At 39.9% G+C, this 23850-nt stretch overlaps 1 protein-coding gene across 1 annotated transcript in view; it reads left to right on the top strand.

Moving 5' to 3' along the window:
* Positions 1 to 576: 576 nt before the first annotated feature.
* COL9A1 (collagen type IX alpha 1 chain) overlaps positions 577 to 23850 on the top strand; it is a 62399-nt gene continuing 39125 nt past the window's right edge. Inside the window, exons 1-12 of the mRNA XM_062488569.1 lie at positions 577 to 590; positions 899 to 972; positions 2361 to 2438; positions 2576 to 2708; positions 9381 to 9777; positions 14477 to 14554; positions 15295 to 15315; positions 16289 to 16363; positions 16927 to 16962; positions 17072 to 17134; positions 18986 to 19039; positions 19645 to 19680. Of these exons, the coding sequence (XP_062344553.1) occupies positions 577 to 590; positions 899 to 972; positions 2361 to 2438; positions 2576 to 2708; positions 9381 to 9777; positions 14477 to 14554; positions 15295 to 15315; positions 16289 to 16363; positions 16927 to 16962; positions 17072 to 17134; positions 18986 to 19039; positions 19645 to 19680 (1059 nt within the window). The remainder of the gene's footprint in view (positions 591 to 898; positions 973 to 2360; positions 2439 to 2575; positions 2709 to 9380; positions 9778 to 14476; positions 14555 to 15294; positions 15316 to 16288; positions 16364 to 16926; positions 16963 to 17071; positions 17135 to 18985; positions 19040 to 19644; positions 19681 to 23850) is intronic.

Genomic DNA, 23850 nt, shown 5'->3' with positions numbered 1-23850 from the left:
GAAAATCCTTTTGCAAAACCAACTGGGACCTCACCAGACAGGTTTCTGAGGTCACCTGATGAGTAAATCTGTGAGAAATGGAAACGGCTTCTTTATAGGACAAGGGTGCCCTTCTCTTCAGAGCTTTTAGTCTTAACACCATATCAGGGCCACCAGCTTCCTCACACCTCCTGGTACAAGTAATTCATTCCCCTGCCTGGCTGAACAGCAGGTCCCACCATTCAGAGACTAGCTTTGCTAAACTCACATTTTCTGAGTCTCCCTGCCCTCATGCTGGTGAAAGAAACAGCCTTTAATTTGCACTCTTGGCTTCTTTATATTCAGCTGGCTCCAGAGGTCCGCCCTCAGAGCCTACCAGGACACACATGCCTGTCCAGCCTCCACCTCCTTCCCTTGGAAAGATTAAAACCAGCCCAGCAGACTGTACCTCCCTCTCTGCTGGGTACTGGTGGGGCAGGAGCGGCTGTCTGCACCCACTGCTGCACTCCTCTGTCGGACTAATGAGAGGGAAGCAGGCAGTGTGACGATATACCTTGTGCATTCACATGAGAGAAGTGAAGAAATCCAGCAGTGAAGATGAAAAGCCACTGGTAAGAGAACAAGTGGGATTTAGAGACATCTGTAAATAAGAGATTAGAACAGTGAAAGCTGTCCTTACCAGCATTATATGAGGGGACAACAATAGAAAGAGCTTTATTGACATGTTTTACTAGAATGCGAAAATAAAATGTTGTCATGTAAAGAAATTATCTTGTCGAAGAGATTGTCTTGCCAAATGTGTTAGCATATCCTTAACTGGTATTTTATATGTTTAATATGCATGGTTTGGAGGAGAAATTTAATAACAAAACCTGTCAGAAACTATTGATTCATACTGGAGCTTTCTTTCTGTTTACAGGAAAATTACAGCTTTCTTTTACCTGTGTAGTTTTCTGTGGTCTTTCATCTCAGCCACCATCCAGCACCAATCAAGTAAGGAGACAGATTTTATCTACATTTTATCTTTGTGTAATTTTGACTGTCAAAAGAATTATTCTGTGTTTATTCAAACTAAAATCCTCTGTAACTAGAAATCACACAGAGTGAGAGCTGTCTATGTGCATTTATGTATGTATGGATGGTTAGAATGATATATATGAAAAACAGGGGACAAGCAAGAGCTCTGTGTGTTGCTTTAAAATTGTTATTAGAGGTATTTTTAAGGTAAGGATTAAAATCTGGATGTAGATGGTAAATACAGGACACAAACCTTCCCTGTCTTTCAGTGCTTCTAGTTAGATATTCTGCTACATGTGGCAATAAACTGGTTCTACTTTATTTGCTGGGCATAAAATGTAAATGGCTGGATGTCAGCCATGTGTCTCATCAAAGAATATAGAATGAGGTCTTTTCTAAGGTGTAACATGTCAATCTGAATGTTCTCTTTTAAGCCTATGTTTTCAGAAGGAAACCGACATTTAGGGTTGAGCCTGTGCAGCACACAAGAGGCTCTCTGTAGGTTAGAAATGTTTCTCCTTCCAACTTCCACTCTTCATTTTTCCCTACCCACACTCTGCTAGCACTTTCCAGATTGACTTGGTACAGGACTTGTACATGGCTCTTAAACTCTTCAAATAAATGCTTATTTTTCCTTCCTCCTTTCTCAGTTCTGGGTATCTTGTAGGTCTTACAGTCATGACAAGGTTTTTTTGACAAATAATATTCTGAAAAAATTGGATTTTCAGATCTAGTTTCTTCAAACAAATTTCTTCTACATTCTCACTTGGATAAACAGAAAAGGTCTGTAAGGTCTTCTTACCACCACCCTGCATTTCATGAAAGTTCATTTTCTGATCAAATCCAGCACAGAGAAAAGTGGGAAAGCTTGGAATACCAGAGAGGATGGAAAAGATGCCAACTGATTCACAACAACTTCTTTAGTTGGCATGAGGTTTGTTTAAGTTTCCTTGGGAGTAGGGAGACTGTTGATTTAGGTAACTGGCCTTTTTTTTAAGTTTGCTTGAACCACAAAAAGTTGCAACCCAAAACCTCCTTACACAACAGGCCTTCTTAAACTAATATTATTTCTCAACAGCTCTGCAGGAGAAGAATTATTGTAAGACTCTTATTTAAAGGGGTTTGAAAAAAAATCAACTAGCATATCAAGTTACCAGTTTTAATTTGGAGCTCTCTCAAAAAATATTATTATTTTCTTATACCTCTTACTTACTGAGTACAGTTTAAATTATAATGTACCTCTAACTGCTATTATTTACAGCTGTTTAGTTTATAATAATCTTACAGTTGCTTCAGTTAATTTTATAAGGTGATCTGCAGCAATGTGCAGGCACATTGTCAGTAAATTATTTTCTTTTTTGCAGGACTACCTGCTATTCTGGGTGCCAGTCACAGAATTGATATCTGCCCAACAATCAGGATTGGCCAAGATGATTTACCAGGCAAGTAGCATCCTGACTTTTTCAGGAAAAAGCTGCTGTTCAAAAAATTTATCAGGTTATATTCAGCTCTGTGACAGCACAATTCTCAAATTAAAATGAAAGCTACATTATGGATATGTATTTTTTTTTTCTTGCAGGCTTTGACCTGATTTCTCAGTTTCAAATAGAAAAAGCTGCTTCCCAAGGCATTATTGAAAGAGTAGTGGGATCCACTTCTCTACAAGTAGCTTATAAACTGGGACCCAATGTAGACTTCAGGATACCAACCAGGTAATGCTTTCCTCATTTGGCTTTAAAATAAAGATGTTTTTCAATCTTATTCTTTAAGTGGTAGATCTCCCATTGGCTAGATGACCTAATTTTAAAAATTTTCAGAAGGGGAAAGAGAAATTTAACTTTTTTTTTTTTTTTTTTCATTGCAAACATCAGATCAGACTGTAGCAGAAATTTCAGGGACTTCCACTTTCCTCTATTGCTCACAGTGCCTCAAGATTTGCTGATACTAAGGAATTCATGTCTAGATAGTAGAATCAGAAGTTGCTGATGACTTGAAACAGGGAGGCAAGTAAAATGTAATAGGAGGAGAGGGAAGAAAGTTTTCTTAAAATATTGACACACACTGATCTTTCTGATCATGTGAGGATTGCAGAGATGAGGTAGGATAACCACTCACTGATTCTGAGGTAAGGGAGTTTTTTCATTGTGTGTTTGTTTCAGGTAACAGGTACATTAATGTTTCTGGCTGATTTAGGGTCACTTAATCAATAAAAGTTGGAAAATTATTATTTAGCATATTACGGTGAATTTGGGATAGAAGTCAGGATTTAGGAATCTAATTGTGTTTATGCTTTACAGGCCAGACTTGCTGCTGGTGAAGGAATAGAGACAGTACAGTAGGGTAGAGATGTCTTTGCCAAATTTAGGCAAGTCTGGGTTCTATTCCAGCATCTTACATAATTAAGCATGTTTCAGTTTAGCAATTAAGTGATTAGGCCATTAACTGGACTACTGTTTCAGCTAGAAATAATTAGATTGTGAAGTGTTTCTGTCTTACTCCACCTATCACTAACAATTTTTCTTGATGCAATCCTCCCTGGCCCCTACCTTAACAGCCACCAGATTAAGCTAGTTTGTTTGGTTACATTGAGCTCATGACTACTTTCAGTCCCAGACACAAATCAGGGCTGCTAGTGCATGAATGTGAATCCAAATACAGACAGCAAATGGGATCATCACTTCACTAAAAGTTGGAGGTTCTCAGACAAAAGCAGCAATATTTGTACTTTTAAGAGAGTTTAGACTTATTGCTATAGATGGTTCTAGTGAAATATGTGCTTTATATACGCAAGTTACCCCCGAACAAGCCTATGTCAGCTGTCTTACTACGGCATCTGAGCTGACTCCTGCCATTGGGGTCGTTGGCCCAGGAAATGGATTTCAGGTTTGAGTCCCGACCGTGCTCCAGTGCCTCCGTGTGCTGCTCCTCTGTCACGGACGGGAGCTCGCCGCTCTGCTCTGGAGCTGTTTTACAGCGCAGCCCTCTCCGTGGGAGGGAAGAGGAAGGAAGGGGAGGAGAGAAGGGGAGGGAAAGGGAAAGGGAGGAAAGGCAGGGGATGGGAGGGCAAGGCAGGGTAGGGCAGAGCCGCCCGGCCCGCACGGCTCCCGGAGCTGTCCCTGCCCGCGGTGCTGAAACAGCGCCGGCCGCGGGCCGGGCTGGTGTGACAGGGATGGTGTGACAGGGATGATGTGACCGGGCTGGTGTGACAGGGATGATGTGACAGGGCTGCTGTGACCAGGGCTCACGCACAGGGGATCACCCTCCAGCCCCCTCCTCCGACCTGTGCTCTCCTGTTGCATGGAGAGGTGGGGGAGGAAAAAATAGAGTGAGTTTGGAAAAATGGCCAGCATGGCTTTCCCAGGCTGGATGGTTGCTGCAGCACAAATGTCATAGGAGCACTGGGGAGAGACCCTCATCAAACGTTGGCAACAGGGAAATAGTTTTTCAGGCTAACACATGATGATTGCCATGATGAAATGGGCAGAGGAGCCCATTTTAGAGTGACTACATGGTGTGGGAATGAGAGCTCAATTGGATGGGCATGGCTCAGCATTCAGTCTTTGATGTAGCAATTGCTTATGCTTTGAGAAACTCACAGAGCTTCCTTAAAATCTACTGAGTTGTAGCTTTATCTCTTTTCCGCTTGGAATGCTTGCCCAGAAATATGTCCCAGAATGAACAGAAATTATTGCACACAAGTCATAAATTAGCTTCTTCCATCATCCAAATAAATTCCCATCTGCCAGTGCTTCTTCTAGAGTAAAATCTGCTGAAGGATCAATACAGGGTTCTCCATGTCATGGTGTGGTGTAATAATGGTGTGATAACTGTATGCAATTTCCATGACATATAGCTGTTTTCACCAAACACGGTGAACCCATCATTTTTCAATTTAATCTATGTACATGTTGTAGGTGTCCACTAGTTAGTAAGTACAAAATTAATCCTGTTTATTTGGATAATAATTGTGTTTATTTTTAATGGAAATATTGAAATAAATATATTGTCATTAAAAATATGCTAATGACACATTTCTTAAATGTGGGAAAAGGGCTAATTACCTTTGTGCATTGAGAAAGCTTAAACCTTTCACTTCACAAATTCAACTGTCATAACACACACACACACACAAAACCACCAGAACAAAATTTCAATGACCGATTTTCTGTCTTTTTTTTTTTTCCTTTGGGAATATTGCTTTTCTGTGAAGTAACGCTCCTCAAGCGCATGTGCTTGAAGGTCTGGCTTTTCTACATTCAGCCACCAAAGCTCTTCAGGTGCTTTTCCTTTCACATTGTGAGTAAGCCATCCCACCCAGATATTGATGATGATGCTGAACTAGAAAAGACAAAATGCAGCTAGGAAACTACTTAGGTCATAAGAGAATTAATTAGCTCACAAGTGGAAATTTCTGAAGAATAAAGATCAGCTGAGGGTAATGAGTCCTAACAAATGGCTTCTGGTTAATGACTTAGGACACATGCTTTTAAAGTGCTGAGCTAAGTTTTATTGTTATTGCTTGTTGGATTGCTGCCAAGTAGTGTCTGCCAGGTCAGCTGTGATTCTAAGCAGCTTCAGGAGATGCAGACATGAATGTCTCCAGACTGATCAAAAGAATCCTTAACCCTGGGCACATGCTACTACATTATCATGAGAATGGCCACAGCAATTTCCACAGCCACCTCCAGTGGGTTGTGCTAACATTTCTTAAATCTTCATTTATCAAGGACTAAGTTAAGTCAGTGAGCAATGGAGCTTACCTAAGAAATTAATTCAAAACCCCCCAAATTTAATAAAGTAAACAGTTACTCTGTAGAATTTAAATAGGCTTATTTAAAGGCATGAACATTTAACATACTCTTCTGTTCTTCATGAATTCTGGGGTCAGTGGAATAGGTCAGGGCTTTCTTCACCATAGTCAGATAGATGACATATCTTGGTTGCATTGAAGCCTGGATAGGACTTAACTTTGAAATCTCAAAGACATCTACCTGGTTAGTATACAAAATACAGGAAAAGTGAGGCCCTTAGGTATTTATGAAAAAGATCAAAAGAAACAGTACTGTTTCAGAAGTTCCCCTAGATGAACTACAAATGTTTCAAACTACCCACTCTCCAATACTTCAAAAATTAAAGCAAATATTCAAATATCTGATTTAAAAAATTGACCTAACCTTATATTCATAAAACAACTAAAGCAGTTAATAATAGTACAAGTGAATAAGGAAAGCTGGATTGTGATGCTTTCTTACAAAATGAAGCAAAAACTAAATTAAATAAAAAGATCTGATGGCTTATATCCCTAATAATTTTAAGTGGATCGGAAATAGAACAGGAAGAAGTCTGGGTTTTTTGCCTTTAAATATGTTTTCATATAAATTCTTTCTTTGCTCCTCTACCTGAATCTAAATTTATAATTTCTTGGTTCCCTTCCATAAATCAGTGGAATTGGAAACTTCTATGTTAAAAATAATTTCCAGAAATAAGTTGAGTGGTTATACAGCTATCAGCTGTTCAATAAAGTTACAGAGTCCATCACTCCTCACTTGGCAGTGAGATGGAGGAATAGCTTCTCTACAATTGTTTATTTAAATATCATGCTAATTTGCCATGGTTCCCAAATATTTAGTATTTTATGTTGCTGACTTCAGAAGGGTTTTGCCTATATAAGGATTACAGGCTTTGGAAACAAATGTGTTCTGAAATACAGTTAAACCACCAAAGGATCATTCCTGTTGGAGTAGCTGAGATGAGAATATGTCTCTTCTTTGCTTGTAGAATTATAGATATAAATCTTACATAGTAACAGTCCCCTGCAGAGTACCTTTCTGGTGATGGGTCATGCATGCTGACTGTGTTGAGTCATGTTACTGATGCTGAGTCTTTAGTTTAAAGGCAGCAGTTCTTCTGATTGGTTATTAATATTTTTAAATAATGTGAATAATTATCCATGTTTGTGCACTGAATTTTTATCTTTAGTGTTTGATATACATTTCTTATAATTTAGTTTTCTCTTGCCAATGTCAGAAGCTCTTACATTACTTCTCTTCTTTGCACGTTTTCTGAAAAAGTGAACATATTTCTTTCCTATTTTAATGTCTGCAAAAAGGAGGACCCATATAATGCCTTAAAAAGTACTAAGTCTATAGGTAAATATGGTGCAAATAATTAATTTTCCAATCTGGTATAAACAATCTCCCAATCAAAAAGTATGCTCACAAACTAGGGTTTTTTAAAATTTCTTTTGTTGTGGGTTTTTTTGGTTTTGTTTTCTTTTTGTCTTTTTTTTTGGCAGTACAGCTGTGCCAACTGAGGTTGGATGAGAATGTGTGCAATAGTTTAATGAGTATTGCCATGAGAGAAAAACTTAACAGTGCAGAGAAATACTGAAAACCTCTTCACAGAGGATCTGGGATTCGTACTGCTTCTTTTAGGCTCAGTATATCAGACATCCTGGAGACATTGAACTTAACAGAGAAAGTTCAGTGTCAGAAGGAGGCTATTCTAAGATTACCTAACAATACCACCTTCAGTGTAGCAGTAGAAAAACCAGCTCTTCTGCAAGAAAAATGAGATTTGGTAACTGAAGAGATAAACTACCCAGCTGAGCTAATGTTTTAGGAGTGGAGGAGATTGAAATACTTTTAAAAGAGGTATCATAGTGGAAGGACACAAAAGGCCATAAAGGATGTGCTGAGCTGGATCAGAAGCTTAGTAAGAGTGAAGGTATGTCAGGATAGGGAGAAGAATTATCTTCCTGGAGCAGAAAAGAATATATATGCTTATTGTGTAGGCCAGAAACCTAACACAGAGAGGGATAGGGGACAGTAAAAACTGCAAAGTGCTTGGAACTGAGGGAAAGCTACAATATCCACACGTTGACATTTGCATCTGAGATGGCAAGATACAAACTGAAAATAAATAATGACAGAACACACCGAGTTAGATAAAATCCTATCAAACCAAACCAGGTGAGGCAGATTTCATCCTTAGTCAAGAGACACAATTCAGAGCAAAGCAATGAAAGGCAGATTAAAGATACCAGCAAACAATCCCCTCCTCCAACTTTGCATATCTCCACACCTTATATAACGAGCTAAGCTTTGCAGCTAAACATTCCCGTTCCTTACACCCCAGCTCTCAGGTGTGTGCCAAAGCTCGTGGGGAAAAGGAGAAGCACCAGCAGTGCGGGTACTTCATTCGTAATGCGAAGCTGCTGCTGCCAGGCTTGCCGAGTCCTCGCTGAAATCTGCTGAGCCTGTGCTGCTGCCTGCTGGGACACAGCTGCACTACAGCTTGGAGCGCTGCAAACTAGGGAGATTGCTTCTGGAAGTACTCTCTCTCTCTCTTTAAACCCGTAGTCAACAATCATACGCAATAAGAGCTGACTTATACAGTTTTTCTGCTTCCCAACCTGCCCCCCCAGACTAAATTCTGAGATTCACTAATGCTGTCTAAATAGCTGCTGAAATAGGATTATCTGCCACTCAAAAATCATCTTTGTTCAAAATGTCTACTTGTTTAAGAAGCTATTTTAATGAAAGCTGGGACAAAATAGCTCTTAATATCTTCATGCTTAAGAAATTTATTTGAACTTATTATTAAACGTGGGTAGATGGCAAATAATGTACTGATGCCAACTGGAGTTTAAACACCAGAGTTTTATGATCCATAGAATAAATATGGAAAGGACTATTTCTTTAATATTGTATTGGATTCCGTGATACATTTGAAATAAAAAATGACATTACTCTTTTGCACAGTGACAGCTAGTGCTACCTGTGTTTCCAAAGCTCACCTTACAGGAATTGCTAAAATATGAGATGTTTTATATGTGGCAAATCTGTTCCCTGCTACTTGTAGTCTGGTGGTTGAATGTCACAGGACATAATATACTTTGAGTGTGGGTTCTCACCATATATTTTTCAATGATTTCTGTTGAAGTGATAGCTTATACCTTAACAAAAGGGTTATTGGCAGGCTGAACAAGAAAATGCATTTGCAAGAGACATTCTTATGCCTTCAAAATCAAATCAGGTGTGCACTTTCACTCTGGTCATTGTAAGTAATACTGTGTTGACTGATTTTGTAAGTCTAATAGTGGGAAATAGGATAATTCTGTATCTGAAGTTAGTTGTTGCTTCATCCATCATTCTTAGAAGGTGTTACCATAAAAATTGTAAAACATTGGAAGAACCCACACTTCTGAACCAGTTCTTTTGCCATTAACACCATGTTTTGGGCTCAGCATGCAGAAGTGCTCTGATACAAGAATGGTTGAGATATGGTTCCACTGAGTAATGGTTTGTCATTCCTCTGTGGTGATATGTGGAGTTTTTTGGAGCAAATACAGAATGAATCTACTCTATTTTAATCCTACACAGTGCCATATATTCCAATGGATTGCCTGATGAATATTCCTTTCTAACTACTTTTCGAATGACTGGGGCCACACTTCAGAAATACTGGACTATTTGGCAGATCCAGGATTCTTCAGGAAAAGAACAAGTTGGAGTGAATCTCAATGGTCAAGTGAAAAGCGTTGAGTTTTCTTATAAAGGAGCAGACGGAAAACACCAAACAGCATCATTTTTACATTTGCCTTTCTTGTTTGACTCCCAATGGCACAAGCTTATGATAATTGTGGAAGCAAACAGTGTCACACTTTTTATTGACTGTATTAAAATAGAATCCTTAAACATTAAACCAAAAGGGAAAATCAACACTGATGGCTTTGCTGTGCTTGGAAAACTTAAAAATAATCCTCAAATTTCAGTTCCGGTAAGTTTCAAAATTTTTTATTTCTTCAGAAAGTGTTTTACATTAAATATGGGGTTTTGTTTTGTAAAATGCATATTTAAATAATTTCTCAAAGCAGAAATGGCAGAAAATAACTCCTTGGCAGGTAAGTACTTGCTGTGGTTTTCTTAATTCTCCATTTATACCTTGTAAATTTAGAGATTACCCAGGTTAGTCTAAATTTATACAATGAAAATTCTAAGACATCCCCGTACTTGTTACAACAACTTTGAAGTAAAACAGTGAAGTGAGATATGATTTTAAACTGTATCTCACACTGTTGGCAGAAAATGTGGACACAGATTACACAGTGTTGTGTAAATCTGAAAGAGAAAACATTGCAACAAAAGAAACATCTCATGTTTGATCACCTCTCTATGTTTAGTTGCTGTACTGCACCAGATTGAAAGCAGTTTTACATGAGAATTCCATCAGAAATGCTCCATGTGTCTGAAGGGCTCTATCTAGCATGTTGTTATAGATCTGGATTAGGAAATTTCAATAACTGAAAAGTTATACTAAGTTAGACACAGAGTCATCCCATTAAAAACAAGGAGTGTTCCTTTGCCTGTTGAAATAGTTATTCCAAATGTCAGCTGACAATGAGGAGAGAGAAGTGGTATCAAGGTCACCTCGGCCTTCTGTTGATACTCTGACTGACCTTTGACCAGTGTTAAAGAAATGAAGAAAAGCAGAAGAGCAATTTGGAATCTTATCCTCTTTCCTCTCCAGCCTGTGCTTTGCAGAGACTTGTTTTTTTCAGCAATGTTTACAAATGAGCAGCATTGATCACCCAGGGCTCTTCAGGCGTTTGATGGGGAAAAATGTCTAGCATTAAGTTCTGCCCTGCCTGTGTTTAAGACTGTACATCTTTAGGCATCAGTGTGGAGCTATGGCAATTATATGACAACCTCCTTCAAGAATGAAAGAACAAAACGGAATTAAATAATTTTTATAATTCACATCTATAATGCAAAATATTTGTTTGTAACTTCAGCATGCTTCTGGGAATATTCGGTCATATTAAGTATATTTTATGAATAAAAGTAAAATCTTTGCATGAGTTAGGCTTTAAAAAAAGTGTGATGCACATTTCTTGACAAAAATAATAATTAAATACTGGAACAAATTGTCAGGGAAGACAAAATAAGCATGGCACTATATTCTTAAACTGAGTTTGGAGGTCTAAAAATATGCTTTATTTTAGACAGAATTGACTTAGGACTCACTAGATTGACTGCATGGGCTGTGCTGGGAAGGCAAAAAGGAAATGATAGTGGTTCAACCTGATATTACAATAATGTAGATTTAGGAACTCCGTATATGAAATTACGATAAAGGAATTACATAGTCATATGGACTAGTTAGTAATTTTAAAATGTCTATTTATATTGCAGAAATTTCTGGTTCAGCCTGTGTACTTTATTTCTCTTTAAATTGGCTAAATAAATCTGTGTTTGGGGCTATTCTAGTCTTTAACTTGCTTGACTATAAGTTTAAATATCTCAACAGTTTTCAGTTTTGGTTATTTAATACACCCTAGGCACAGCTTTTAATTTACTCCCAGGCATTGTAAAAGTCTATTACTTCCAGTGGTAGAATTTTAAAAAGACATAAATTATGTGTTTCTTATTCTTTTTTGCAGCATTCTGGTGAGGGTCCTATTTATCTTGCAGAATAGGTCAACTTCTCAGAGGTGCACTGAAAAATATATAATTTTAAAAGGGATTCTTTATTGCTTGTTATTACTGTGACTGCCTGGAAAAATAATGGATACAGTTCCATTACAAACTGCATCTTGCCTTTCAGCTTTAATCAAGATTTATTCCAGGATTTCTGGAATGCTTTATAGAGGGTGATTTTTTTACGCAGATTCACAGCTGCATTTTATCTTTTGTTTTTTAGGTAAAAGTATCTAAAAGTTTTATCTTTTTATCTAAAAGTAATTGATATCATCCATTATAAACTCTAAGCAGTTTGAGATTTAGCATAATTTCAAAACTGAAAAATAATTTACTTCCTAAATTACATGGGTTTTTTTATAGGAAAACATTATTAGTAGGGGAACTAATTTCTTACTGATCAAATTATAACTTCTGCGAGATTATATAATTACCTTAATTCTTGTGATTTCAGAGGCGTTACCATGTTTTTTTCATAATAGACACTAAACACTTTGCTAGAAGTGACTCTTGGTCATTATTTAATTGACATTTAATGCTACTAACTAGCTCAGGGAAGCTACATGACTTGTAACATCCAAGAGGAAGCTGCTTGTCAATATTTGTTTAACAGGGATTAATTTACACCATAGAACAGATTGTGTCTGTGTACTGTAAAAAGTCACATCTTGGTTTTTTTTTCACCCTGTGAAATCTCACATTCAGGAGGCTGAATCCTAGCTGTGGAAAGCCAAATAACAACAGAATTGGCTGTAATGTTCAAAGGCTTTAAAGAAAGGTGGAAGGAAAATGAAGCTCTAAAAATCTATTGCAGGGATGTCAAAAAATGATAAAACAAGTTTAAAATAGCTCTAGAACAAGATGCATTTAAATATATGTAGTTTATTGTTGGTCACTTAACAAATATACAAACATTGACAGCAGACGTCTCTTAGAAGAAACATAGATATCCTTGACAAAGTATTGTAGAAAATCTTCAAATGAAAAATTGCTTAGCTGAGTTGAACTTTCCTAGGAGGGATGGCTTCCCCTGGATCATCACCAAGCCAGCAACAGCCCAGTGGGGTACAGGGAGCCAGACCTCTCAGAGGAGACCTACAACTGTGCTCTGAGGGGCACGGTTTTCCTTAAAGTCTATGGTACTGCTAAATGCATCCCTGTGACTGATTTTATGCTTAAAATACTACCCTACATATTTAGGTATCATCTGCATTTTACCTAAGCTCACTCAGCTAAAGCACTGACAACTGAATTACGTGGCTGATATCCAGATGGGCAAAGATAGTGGGCATTTGCAGGAATTTCTATAGAACTTAAGAGGACAAAACAGTGAACAGTCACACACAGTTAATTATATCTGTGCTGACTAAGAAATTAAGATGAAACAGAAATCCTGTAGGAAACCTGCAAAATGTATGTCAGGAATCTATGGGTCTTAAACATTCTTTGTAGTTTAACCCCAGAGAGCAACTAAGGCCCACACAGCCACTTGCTCACTCTATCCCATGGTGGGATGAGAATTGGAGAAGTAAAAGTAAGGATACTTGTGGATTGAGATAAAGACACTTTAACATGTAAAGCTCAAGCCATGCACACAAGTAAAGCAAAACAAGGAATTAATTCACCACTTTCCAATGGCAGCCACCTCCAGGAAAAGCAGGTCTCCATCACATCTAACAGTGACTTGGGATGACAAAGAGCATCACTTCAAACTCCCCCCTGCCCTTCCCTCCTTCTCCCAGCTTTACATTCTGAGTGTGACGTTGTATGGGCTGGGATATCCCTTTGGTCAGCTGGGATCAGCTATCCTGGCTGTGCCCTCTCCCAGGTCCTTGTGCAGCCCCAGCCTCCTTACTGATGGGGTGGGGTCAGGAGCAGAAAAGGTCTTGACTTTGTCCAAGCACTGCTCAGAAATACCAAAATCGTTCCTGTGTTATCAACTCTGCTCCCAGCACAAATCCAAAAACACAGCTCCATATCAGCTACTGTGAAGAAAATAAGCTCTACTTCAGGCAAAACCAGCATACCACCTTTGGGTTTAAAAGGTTACATTTTAATATCTTTGTTTTATGATTACCCCTAAATTATCTGAGGTTCATTTCTGAGAACTTTGTGACTGTATTTAATCCTTAATAACACTGTATATTGATATCAGTAGAATACCTACAAGAGACATTTTCAAAATATTGGCATCCTTTAAATCAGCTTAACATTATCAACAAGATCATTGTGAAATACTGGCAAAGGAAAAAATACCTTGACAGCAAGGCTTGAACATATTTGCCCTTCTCTCACCTCTATTAAATCAGTCAAGGAAAGCCAGTCACATCTTTTACTACTGACCTTGCCACCAGAAGAGGGTTTTTTTTTAATTTAAAAAATGTTAGAGAGGTTTCTTATCAGCTTCTAAGTTTTATTTGCCTCAAGGCAGACAGAGTTAGCTTTCTTCTTTTCATAGCTGGAACAGCGCTATTTTGGATTTAGTGGGAGGATAATATTGACAACTTACTCCTGTTTGGGCTGTTGCTACTGTATGGCTGCCTTGTAGGATTGAAATAGTATTAGTTCTTTTAAATGTATATTTTGGCACTCAAGTGTCTATTATGAAGGTTTGAAAATGAGAAGTGGATAAAGGAGGGAAAGAATTGGCTCACAGCTGGTGGTGTCAGTTAACAGGTAAAAGAAACAAGGGTACTGCTTCTGTTGTGCTCCAGTCTCAGCACTCTGGAATCTGATGACTGCAAAGCAGACAGACAGCAGAGATAGGGTAAAGAGGATTTCAGGAGTTGGCAGCACCTCGGCAGCTTTTTTCCCCCTCTTTGAAAGACCTCCACAGTTAGAGGTGGGGGAATGTAGGGCGAAGGACTGCTCCACCTGCAACTATTGACATTAAATACCTAGCGTTTAACCTCTGCGTAGTTTGCCACTATTCCACCTCTCACACGCTCGGCCAGTGTGACCCCTGACCCGAATTAACACGATCTTTTCTCCTTTGCCAGTTCGAGATCCAGTGGATGGTGATCCACTGCGACCCCCTGCGACCCCAGCGCGAAGGCTGCGGCGAGCTGCCGGCTCGGGTGAGAGACCTGTCCTGCCCTGCCCTGTCCTGCCCTGTCCTGTCCTGCCCTGCCCTGTCCTGCCCTGTCCTGTCCTGCCCTGTCCTGTCCTGCCCTGCCCTGTCCTGCCCTGTCCTGTCCTGCCCTGTCCTGCTTGACTTTCCCTGTCCGCTGCAGCCCACGCGAGTCTCATTTTTCCTCCCCCTTCCTGGCAGGCGATGCTCATTTTTACCATACCTGCCTGGTATTCGGTGCTTTTAGAAATCCGAGTCCCCGGAGCAGCGGCAGCCGCCGCCTCACTTTAACCCTTCCGTGACCGGCAGCCCTCCTCAGCCCCGTGGGGCCGCTTGGCTGCGCCCCTGCGGGCGCTGTGCCCGCACAGAGCGAGAGCGGCTGTCGGGGCCGTCCCCCCGCACCGCCAGCCTGGCGGCCGGGTCCGTATCCCACCCGACAGCAGCAGAACAAAGGGTTAAGATGCTGCTGGCCCCCCGTGCTCGCCTGCCCGGCCGCCAGCCTTCCTCCAATCGCCTCCACCCTGCCCAGGGCCGGGAGGGGCTCCGGCCGCGCTCACCTCTCGCCCACATCCCCGGCAGCCGCGCGCTGCTCCCTCCATCCATGGCCCGGCGCCTCCTGCCCCTCGGGCTTTTCCTGCAGGCGCTTTGCCTCGGCCTGGCTCAAGTGAGTTTGTTCTGACTTTGGCTCTGTTAGTTTTTTTTTTTTTAATTTTTTTTTTTTTAAATTTCATTTTTTCTCCCTCGCAGGTAACCCAGACGGGAGTCGAGGTAAGTGCGCAGGGGCAGCCGGAGCTCGGGGTGCTGGTGCGGAGGGACCAAAGGCTGCTCTGCCGTGCCCGAGGGTGTGGTCCCGTGTCCTCCCGGTAGCTGCGGGTGACCGCAGGGCAGCGGTACCGCAGGTGTGCCTACCTGGTGAGCACAGGGCAGGTAACACCGGCGGGGCTCGAGCTGCACACGCGACTACCGCTGGATGGAACATTTCTGGGAACTCCGGTGTGGGGAGGAAGTGAGTCCAGAGCAGCAGGGCTGTGGGTACCGAGGGTCCAGGCTCAGCGCCCGGGGCAGCCTCCTGCTCACAGAGCCCCGTTGTGGGGCCCCGGGCAGAGCTCACTCCAAGAACAGAGCCCCCTATTATGGGCACAGAGCCTTTCCATGAATTTCCACAGTCTGACGGCGCCTGCTACTTCCCCTCGGGAGCCCGGCGCTTTGAGAAAGTGCCTCTGTGGATGCTAATGTAATCCTGAGAAACCAGGGGAAACTGCCGAGCCTGTCAGTGAAGCAGGGAAAGAGTTGTTTTAAGTTTTCTTTGCTAGTATGGACTCCCAGGAAGACTGTCTCCTTTGTGTTGGCAGAAAGAGTAGTGTAGTGAATTTCAGTGTTCGATTCTCAGAGATCACTTCTATTTCTGCCACCCTGTCATTACCATGTAGCATTCAGATCCTACTGGGTGGGGAGTGGAGCCCGCCTGGCTCTGCCAGCGTTGTGGGCACAGGAGAGTGTCTGGGTCCAGGGAGGGGGGGTTATCACCTTCCCCATTCCTTTGGTGAAGGCAGTGTTGCCAGTCCTCATAGTGACAGTCAAAATAGGATATAGGTCCTGTGATATACATGGGCTGGGGATGCAGCTCTTCATCACAGCTGTGACCTCCTGACTAACCCATAGTCTCTAACTGTGCTGGTCCCCCAGAATGGCTCCATGGTTTGTCAGGCTCTAATTGCTCCTTTTTTTCACTCCTTGTCAGAGAGGTCCCCCTGGTCCACCAGGCCCCCCAGGTCCACCTGGGCCACCAGGAGTTCCCGGTATTGATGGCATTGATGTAAGTGTTTCCCATGCCCTGCCTAGGAAATATGAAATGCCTTGAGGAAATAGGAAATGCTTCTGCATTGTCAGCCTTTGATCTTCAGGAGTTTTAACTTGGTTGCAGATACATGAAGGAATGGCTGAGTCTCATGCTCTGTAGTGGGCTGGAGTGAGGGGAGAAAGCAGATTTTCAGATTATCTTTTGTATAGTAAACTCAGGATTATTTATTTTCTGTAATCAGCATCATATGTTGTGATTATCTGCCATTAATGGGGTGTAGGGGTTTTGTAAATCTCAAAAGGGATTACATAGTGATGCCCACTCATACTAAATTACGATAAGGATTTATGGCATTATTCCTGATAGGAGCTACTACATGTGTTCCCTTGATTCCTGTCAGATGTTCCTCTGATGATTTGTTAGTCTGTAAGAGCAATGATGTGGATTTAATATTTATTTTCTACAATGAGAGTCTGTTCAGGATTATTTCTGATAATCTGTAAATCAATTATTTTCATGAAAGACCATAAAAGATTGTTTTAGTTCTGACTAATACTTTCCTTTTCATATCTTGGTAGGGGGAGAGAGGCCCAAAGGGCCCCCCTGGTCCACCGGTAAGTGATTTCAGCTACTCTTCATTTGCTTCTGCTAGAGACAAAATTTTGAATTTTGTTCATGTTTCCTTCTGTGGATCATTCTTAACTGTCCATTTAAATCCTAAAGGGTCCAGATGGGGATGCAGGCAAACCAGGATCCCCTGGGTTGCCTGGAGAGCCGGGAGCTGATGTGAGTACACTTGATTCTCTAGAATTTCCTTTTTTTTTTTTAATTCAAGAATAAATAAATAAAACACAAGTGCTATCAGTGCTGACACCTGGCCCTGGAGAGGTCAGTGAGCAACTTGTACTGTGGCCTCTGGAAGCCACCTCTGATCACAGGGCAGAGTAGCAAGGGCATTAGGAAGGTCTGCTGATGCATCTTCCCATCCTGTGGAAAATGGTAGAGAAGACTGAAGTTTCAGCATCATCTAGTGATGATGGCCTTTTAGGACATACCTCTTGAATAAATTTATGGCTATAAAAATGCCTGCAAACATTTTTTTGAAACTTCATGTTTCTCTTGAGAGTACTGTTAAGAAGCATTTCTTGTTATGAAGCAAGACTGTTGCATTACTACTTAGATGTTATGCCAGGAGGTAGGCAAGCTTGTGTTTAATTTACATAAGCTTTTAAAACTTTAACAATTGAAAATATAAAAAATAAAAATTATATGTTATAAACCAGAGTGTTAGAGGGTATTGCAAATTATATAAATGAAAAAAACCTTGTGTCTATTTAAGGTTGCAGTGCTGTTAGAGGTTAATATTTAATTTGCTTTTGAGAAGAGATCTAGTGGACATGGAGCTGGAAGAGTCTTTAATGAAACGGTTCACATTTCATATCTGTAAGAGGAAATGGGCTTTGTGAGTGACATGTCATACCACTTCACATTTTCCTAAAAATAATACAGGCCCCCCAACCCATTTGTACATGTCAAAACACTATAAGCAGATCTTTAAAAATCATTGCCCCTTATAATTTTCACTTAAGGCATAGTTTTATTTTCCTTATCAAAATTCATGGGAACACAATCACGTGAAACAGAACACGCTAAACTCAGCTCAGCTTTTGGTATCTGTTCACACTTGTATATTCCCTCATGCTAGTGGATGAGTGAAAATGTAATAATACAGTCTTTTGAAATATTTAACCTTTTTAATTTTCACTTGAAGAAAAAAAGTGAGACATTATTGTACTTCCACTCTGCACTCAACTTTTAATTGGTGTTTTAGATTTATAATACCTTCTGTGTTTAATTGGTGAGGCAGTTCTGACTATTTAAACCTCATTTTATTTAAAATATTATTTCACTGTCAGGTTTAATAGACTGTAAAAAAGTGCTGTACAGTAATTGCTTGTAATGGTTATGTAAGCTTTCAAAATCAAAATGTCAGAACCACTGTGTGATCACTGAATTGCTGGAAGCGTACCAAAAAAAATAATAGATAAATGTAAAAGAAAAGCTCTCCTGGGTATCCGGAAATTTCTAAGCCATATAAGCTGACTATAACATCAGAAACAAAAGGAAAAATAAGACCACCAAATGAATTCCTGGTTATAATATCATAGTTAGTTTTTAATTTTTGCCAGATAGACAAGTTCAAAGGGTAAATTTAAATCCAACCTGTCAGCCTTCTGGGTTTTTTTGTTTCGTGTTGTTGTTGTCAATGGAACTTTTATTTTAAATGGGCAACACTGACAGTTTTTTTTTTTTTTACCTAAACCATGAAAAAAATTAATCAATCTCTCATTAAGAGGAAATAAGATCATGTGAGATCACATGCTTTATGTAATTGTGATTTAACTGAGTAATTCTTGAAGATAAATACCACAGGTGCTGATGTTTGTCACCAGAAGCTAGCACTTTGAACTTGTGCAGCCCTAAGTTCTACATGCAAATAAATATTTGGACTGCAAGGCTCTTGCAGTTACTAATTTCATTTAATAGCTTAGTTTTCCTATGTTGTATAATGATTACTGTTGTGATTAAGAAAACCACGTAACCCTTGCAATAACATTGTATACCTTACTTCCAAAGGGATTCACAGGACCTGACGGCTCACGTGGTGCCCCAGGACCAAAAGGACAGAAGGTAGGAAAAAAATTATGCATTAAATTATGGATTTTTTTAAAAAAGCATTTTTGTTTGTCTCTATGTGACTAATAAGATGCCGCAGCCCTTCTTACAATCCTAACATACCTATAGAATACATATGTAGTGGCCCCTTTCCACACAGCTCAGAAGCTTCCATTCCCACAGCCAGTGGTAAGGAATGGTGGCTGGCATTACATTGTTGACATCAAGGTTGAGCATCTTCAGTCAAGTTGAGGCCCTTTCCATCTTGTAATACAGCTGTGTTGCTCTAACACAAAGTGGGAACCAGAACAGTGAAACCTGACTTCATCATCAATCAAACAAATGAAATATAAATCAGAAGTCAGAGTAACAAGCATGCTTGAGTTTTTGAGGGGTGGGGGAATAAAGGGCCAGAGGCTGTATCTATTTAATACTGAGAAAGTCTTTCCTTTCTATCAAGTCTTACTGAAACCAGCATAGCATTAATGAAGTGAGTAATACTTGCAGACTATGTCCACCAAATGATGCCCTCCAAAAGGTGAGAGAACATCTTCCTGTATATTGTTTACAAAACTGATGCTAATGCCTCTTAAAAAATGCATTTCTTTTGTCTTTTAAAGGGGGAGCCAGGATTGCCAGGTGCTCGTGGACTTCCAGTAAGTAATAAATTTAGTATACAAAGAGGATTTTTATACCCTTAAGTATTATTATGAGGGCTCCTTACTGCTAAATCTAATGAAGAAAAGCCCAAAACTATTTCTGAGGTTTCAAAGAACTCATAAGTTACAAAAGTAGTACTTAAAGGAACCATTTTGTCTTTATATCTAAATGTGCAATTCTTACTGAAAGGTTATGTTTGGTTTGTATGCTGTAGAAAAGAAAGGAGCATGTGTGTTGTAGTCTCAGGTTTTGGATTTACACCATTCTTTTCCATCTCCTTGTCAAAATGCTGTGGAGAGAACCTATGTTTCATTTGCATATAGGAGTCTACAGTTATTCCTGTTTTCAACTTCCTGCCATGCGCTTAAATGGTATCAGTTAAGGGTAAATTCTTTGAGACTTCTTGTTCTGCTTCGCAGTTCTGTACAAAAACAGGCCAAAATATGAGAAAGGACATACAAAGAGTACTGTTCCAGCTGGCATGTAGATGGATCTAACAACCATTTTTAGGGGCTGAAAATAATTGTGAATTTTGAGAGTTTTGCTGGTAGAAGAAGTGAATGGTGGTTGACGTTTAGAAATTTAGCTTAGGAAAAAACCTCAAGGAAGATGAGTAATGGAACAAGGTGACTAGAATAAATTATAAGACTGCATATAATTAAAATTTAATTAAAAATTAGATTCACTTTGGAGAAATTATATAAATTAAATAGAAAAGGCATGGTATTCCAGTACAACACTCCTTGTGTATTGGTATTTTTGACCTTTCCTTACTAATGCTCATTAAATTTATATTTAGCAATTATTTTGATAGTTGACCAGAGAGAAAATGATAAAAGTGTTCTTGAAGGTGTGACATAGACCTGTTCAAACTCAAGATCAATCACTTTGTGGACACTAATTTTCATAGATGCTCATTCTTACCTGAAAATTTGGAAAATAGGTAATATAATGTCTGGCTGGTCTGCAGGCTCAATATATGAGTTAAATTTAGTCACAGAAGATGGCAGAACTGAAATGGGTTCAAGGTAGACTGAAATCCCTACATTTTCCTCTTAGAGCCTTGAAGTGTTTTTTCTTTTATTTTTATTAATTAATTAATTAATTAATTTATTTTTCTTGTTTTGTTTTTGATGTCAGCTATATGGGAAATAATTTCTGGGTCGTATGCAGTGCATATTACCTCATCTATCTGCAAAGAAGAGGTAGTTTAAACTCTGTTGGATATGTTTACTCAGATGATATGGGAAAAATGATTAGAGGGATGGATCACCTATCCTATGAGGAAAGGCTGAGAAAATTGTGATTGTTCAGCCTAGAAAAGACATGGCTTGGGGGTGACCTAATTGCAGCCTTCCAGTACCTGAAGGGACCCTACAAGAGAACTGGAGAGGGGACTTTTTACAAGGGCATATGGTTGCAGGACAAGAGAAAATGGCTTCAGACTGAAAGAGAGGTGGTTTAGATTAGGTATTAGGAAGAATTCTACACTGTGAGGGTGGTGAGGCACTGGAACTTGCCCAGAAAAGATTTGGATGCCCTATCCTTGGAAGTGTTTAAGGCCAAGTTGGATGGGGCTCTGAGCACCCTAGTCTGATGGAAGATGTCCCTACTCATGGCAATTTGAACTGGGTGATCTTTAATTTCTCTTCCAAACCATTCTGTAATACGAAAATATGGGGGAATAAAACTGAATTACTGAAGTACTTGGTTAAAGTACTATGGCATTTTAGCCTGTCAACTGAAAAAAACCCTGAGCTGTGGGAAACATACTTGATTTTAGCTCACCATTTACAGAATAATGCAAGAATGATTAAGATAAGACCCTCCAGAATAAGTGGCTGCATAAAACACGTATAAAGAGGGTTAATCACAATTTAGGAGGTAGAGATGTTAATTTGGGAAAGCAGGAAAGTGGACCAACTTGTCAAGGTAGAATGCTAATTCTTTTCAGAGCAGCAGGACTTCTGTGACCATATTTTGAGACTGTAAAAGCAATAAATCTGATAAGATTTTGGACCACTGTTCAAAGCTGAGTGATTTTGTTCACCCTGAGACTTTCAGTCTGAAGGTGATAACGCTTCAGTGAACCTCAGTAGGGATTGCCTTTGGAGCTGTTCTGCCTCTTCTTAATAAGGAACTGAAGCTCACATTTTCAGATGAATCCACAGGAATATTTATAATAAGGAAAGGAGAATTCCAATTTATTTAAAAGAAGAGAAAAAATGAATATACTTAGTCAATTCATGTCACCACCCTTGTACTTATTAAGATTTATCCTTAGACCTCACATGTTAGGAAGAAGCCTGCTGATGGATTTTGTAGCTTCATGGTTGTTAACCCATACATGCTGAGTCCATATAGAGAGGTTAATGTTCAAAATATATCTCCCAGGAAACCTTGAATAAAAGCATTTTTCCCTCTAATGAATGGCTGTATGCTACTGAAGAAGTTGTGCAGCTGCTGGAAAATTCTCAAAATGGGCAGAACTGGTCATCTGACCTTTAGTGGGATTATACCTATTAACAAAACCCACAAAAAACCAAACCAACAACAACAAACCCCACAACCTCACTACCAAAACAAACAAAAGACCCCCTGTAGAATCCAAACAGAACCCAACTACTGAAAAAACAAAACACACAAACAAAAAAAGCCAAGTAGAAATGGTAGTGCAGGAGTGCAATGGTTCTAATTTTCAGATTGAGAGACTCTTGGAGAATCTCATACTGCAAATGTGAAGTAATGGGACTGTTTAACCTTTGCACTTCTTTAGTTTGATCTGTGAAACCTCATTTACCAGAAACATAATGAGCACAATTATGAACCTGCATACCGCCTACATGATTAATTGAGTGCTTATGTTTATGTGCTTATGCACTGCTTCGAATACTGTCAGTGGCTTTTTGCAAGTGGAGTAGTCCCTGGATAGTTATCTAAAGACTTCATTTTCCAAAAAACCTCTTGCTTAAGTTATTAAAATGCTCAGTGCAAACAAAATCAGAAGCCTTGGGTACAACACTAATTAGTTTTAAATTATTATCACTGTTTTTTCATGCTTATCTAGTGATATTTATCACTATTAGCCAAGTCAGAACTTCTGGATGTCTTCAAGAATGAGTATTAAGGACATAAAGTTTTATATTCAGCATTTGCTTCCCTGCCCATCACCTTTTCTTCCCCAGAATGTACCCTGGTAATCTTCAATTATCATCCCATTTTTTGCACATTTTATCCTGCTTCATAATTTTGTTTTAATTTATTATCTTTGGCAGATAATCTTTTAATTGACAGGCTTGCAAAGTTTGTAGAATTCTTATTATTAAATCAAGTATTTTTTGATTCAAGTAATTTAAATATTCTGATATCTCTAACTTGTTCTAGTAGATGGACCTGGGGCTGCTACATTAAATGCATGTATTGCACTCTTCAGTCTGCTCTCTCTTTTAATTCCCTTTAACTTTTCTATGAGCTGATATTTTGCTAGTGGTTTACACATGTGGCGTAGGGGGAGGACTGTGTGTATTTACTGGCAGAGAATTTGAAAATATTTTAAGGCCTGCTAAGGCACAGCATCCAGCACAGGGTACGCTTACAAACACTGGACTCTTTGTGGTGGATGGCAGGGGTACTTACCAGATTGCAGGGTAGGTGCCTCTGAGACAGGGGATGACAGACCTGGATTGTTGCCCTGTGCACTCCGTGTGCTGCATGGGTCAGGCGAGCACCTTCATAGCAGGCAGCAAACACCTGAGCATGTGAGGCTGCAGTCCCAGGCTGTGTGGAGAGGCTTTCCCTTCAGGACACACACAGAGAAAGGAACATGGGCAGCTGGTTGGGACAGGAGCTGGTCTGTTTATGTCCTTAGGGATGATTGACCTGGAACTGCTCTCAGCTTTGCAACTTGGTCTGCTGGTAAGGAGTTTGCGGCCACAAGGGTGGAGTAGCTGTGTGAGGAGGCATTGATGGCCGGGGGAGAGTCCCTGCTATTTGCAGTCTTAATTAGGAAGGCGAGGAGATGCAGTGGAGTGGTCAGAGGAGGGGACAGCCTTCTCCTGGGCTGCTGTGTGGACTGGACACAGTAGCTGTAGCTGCTTCTTTTGGTGTCATTGACCTTCCCTGGCACTGTTAGGGGATGTGTTAGGAAGGGGTACTCCCATGAGACC

Source organism: Cinclus cinclus, chromosome 3 (assembly GCF_963662255.1).
Source record: "Cinclus cinclus chromosome 3, bCinCin1.1, whole genome shotgun sequence".
NCBI lineage: Eukaryota > Metazoa > Chordata > Aves > Passeriformes > Cinclidae > Cinclus > Cinclus cinclus.
This window is presented reverse-complemented; position numbering and strand designations above follow the sequence as displayed.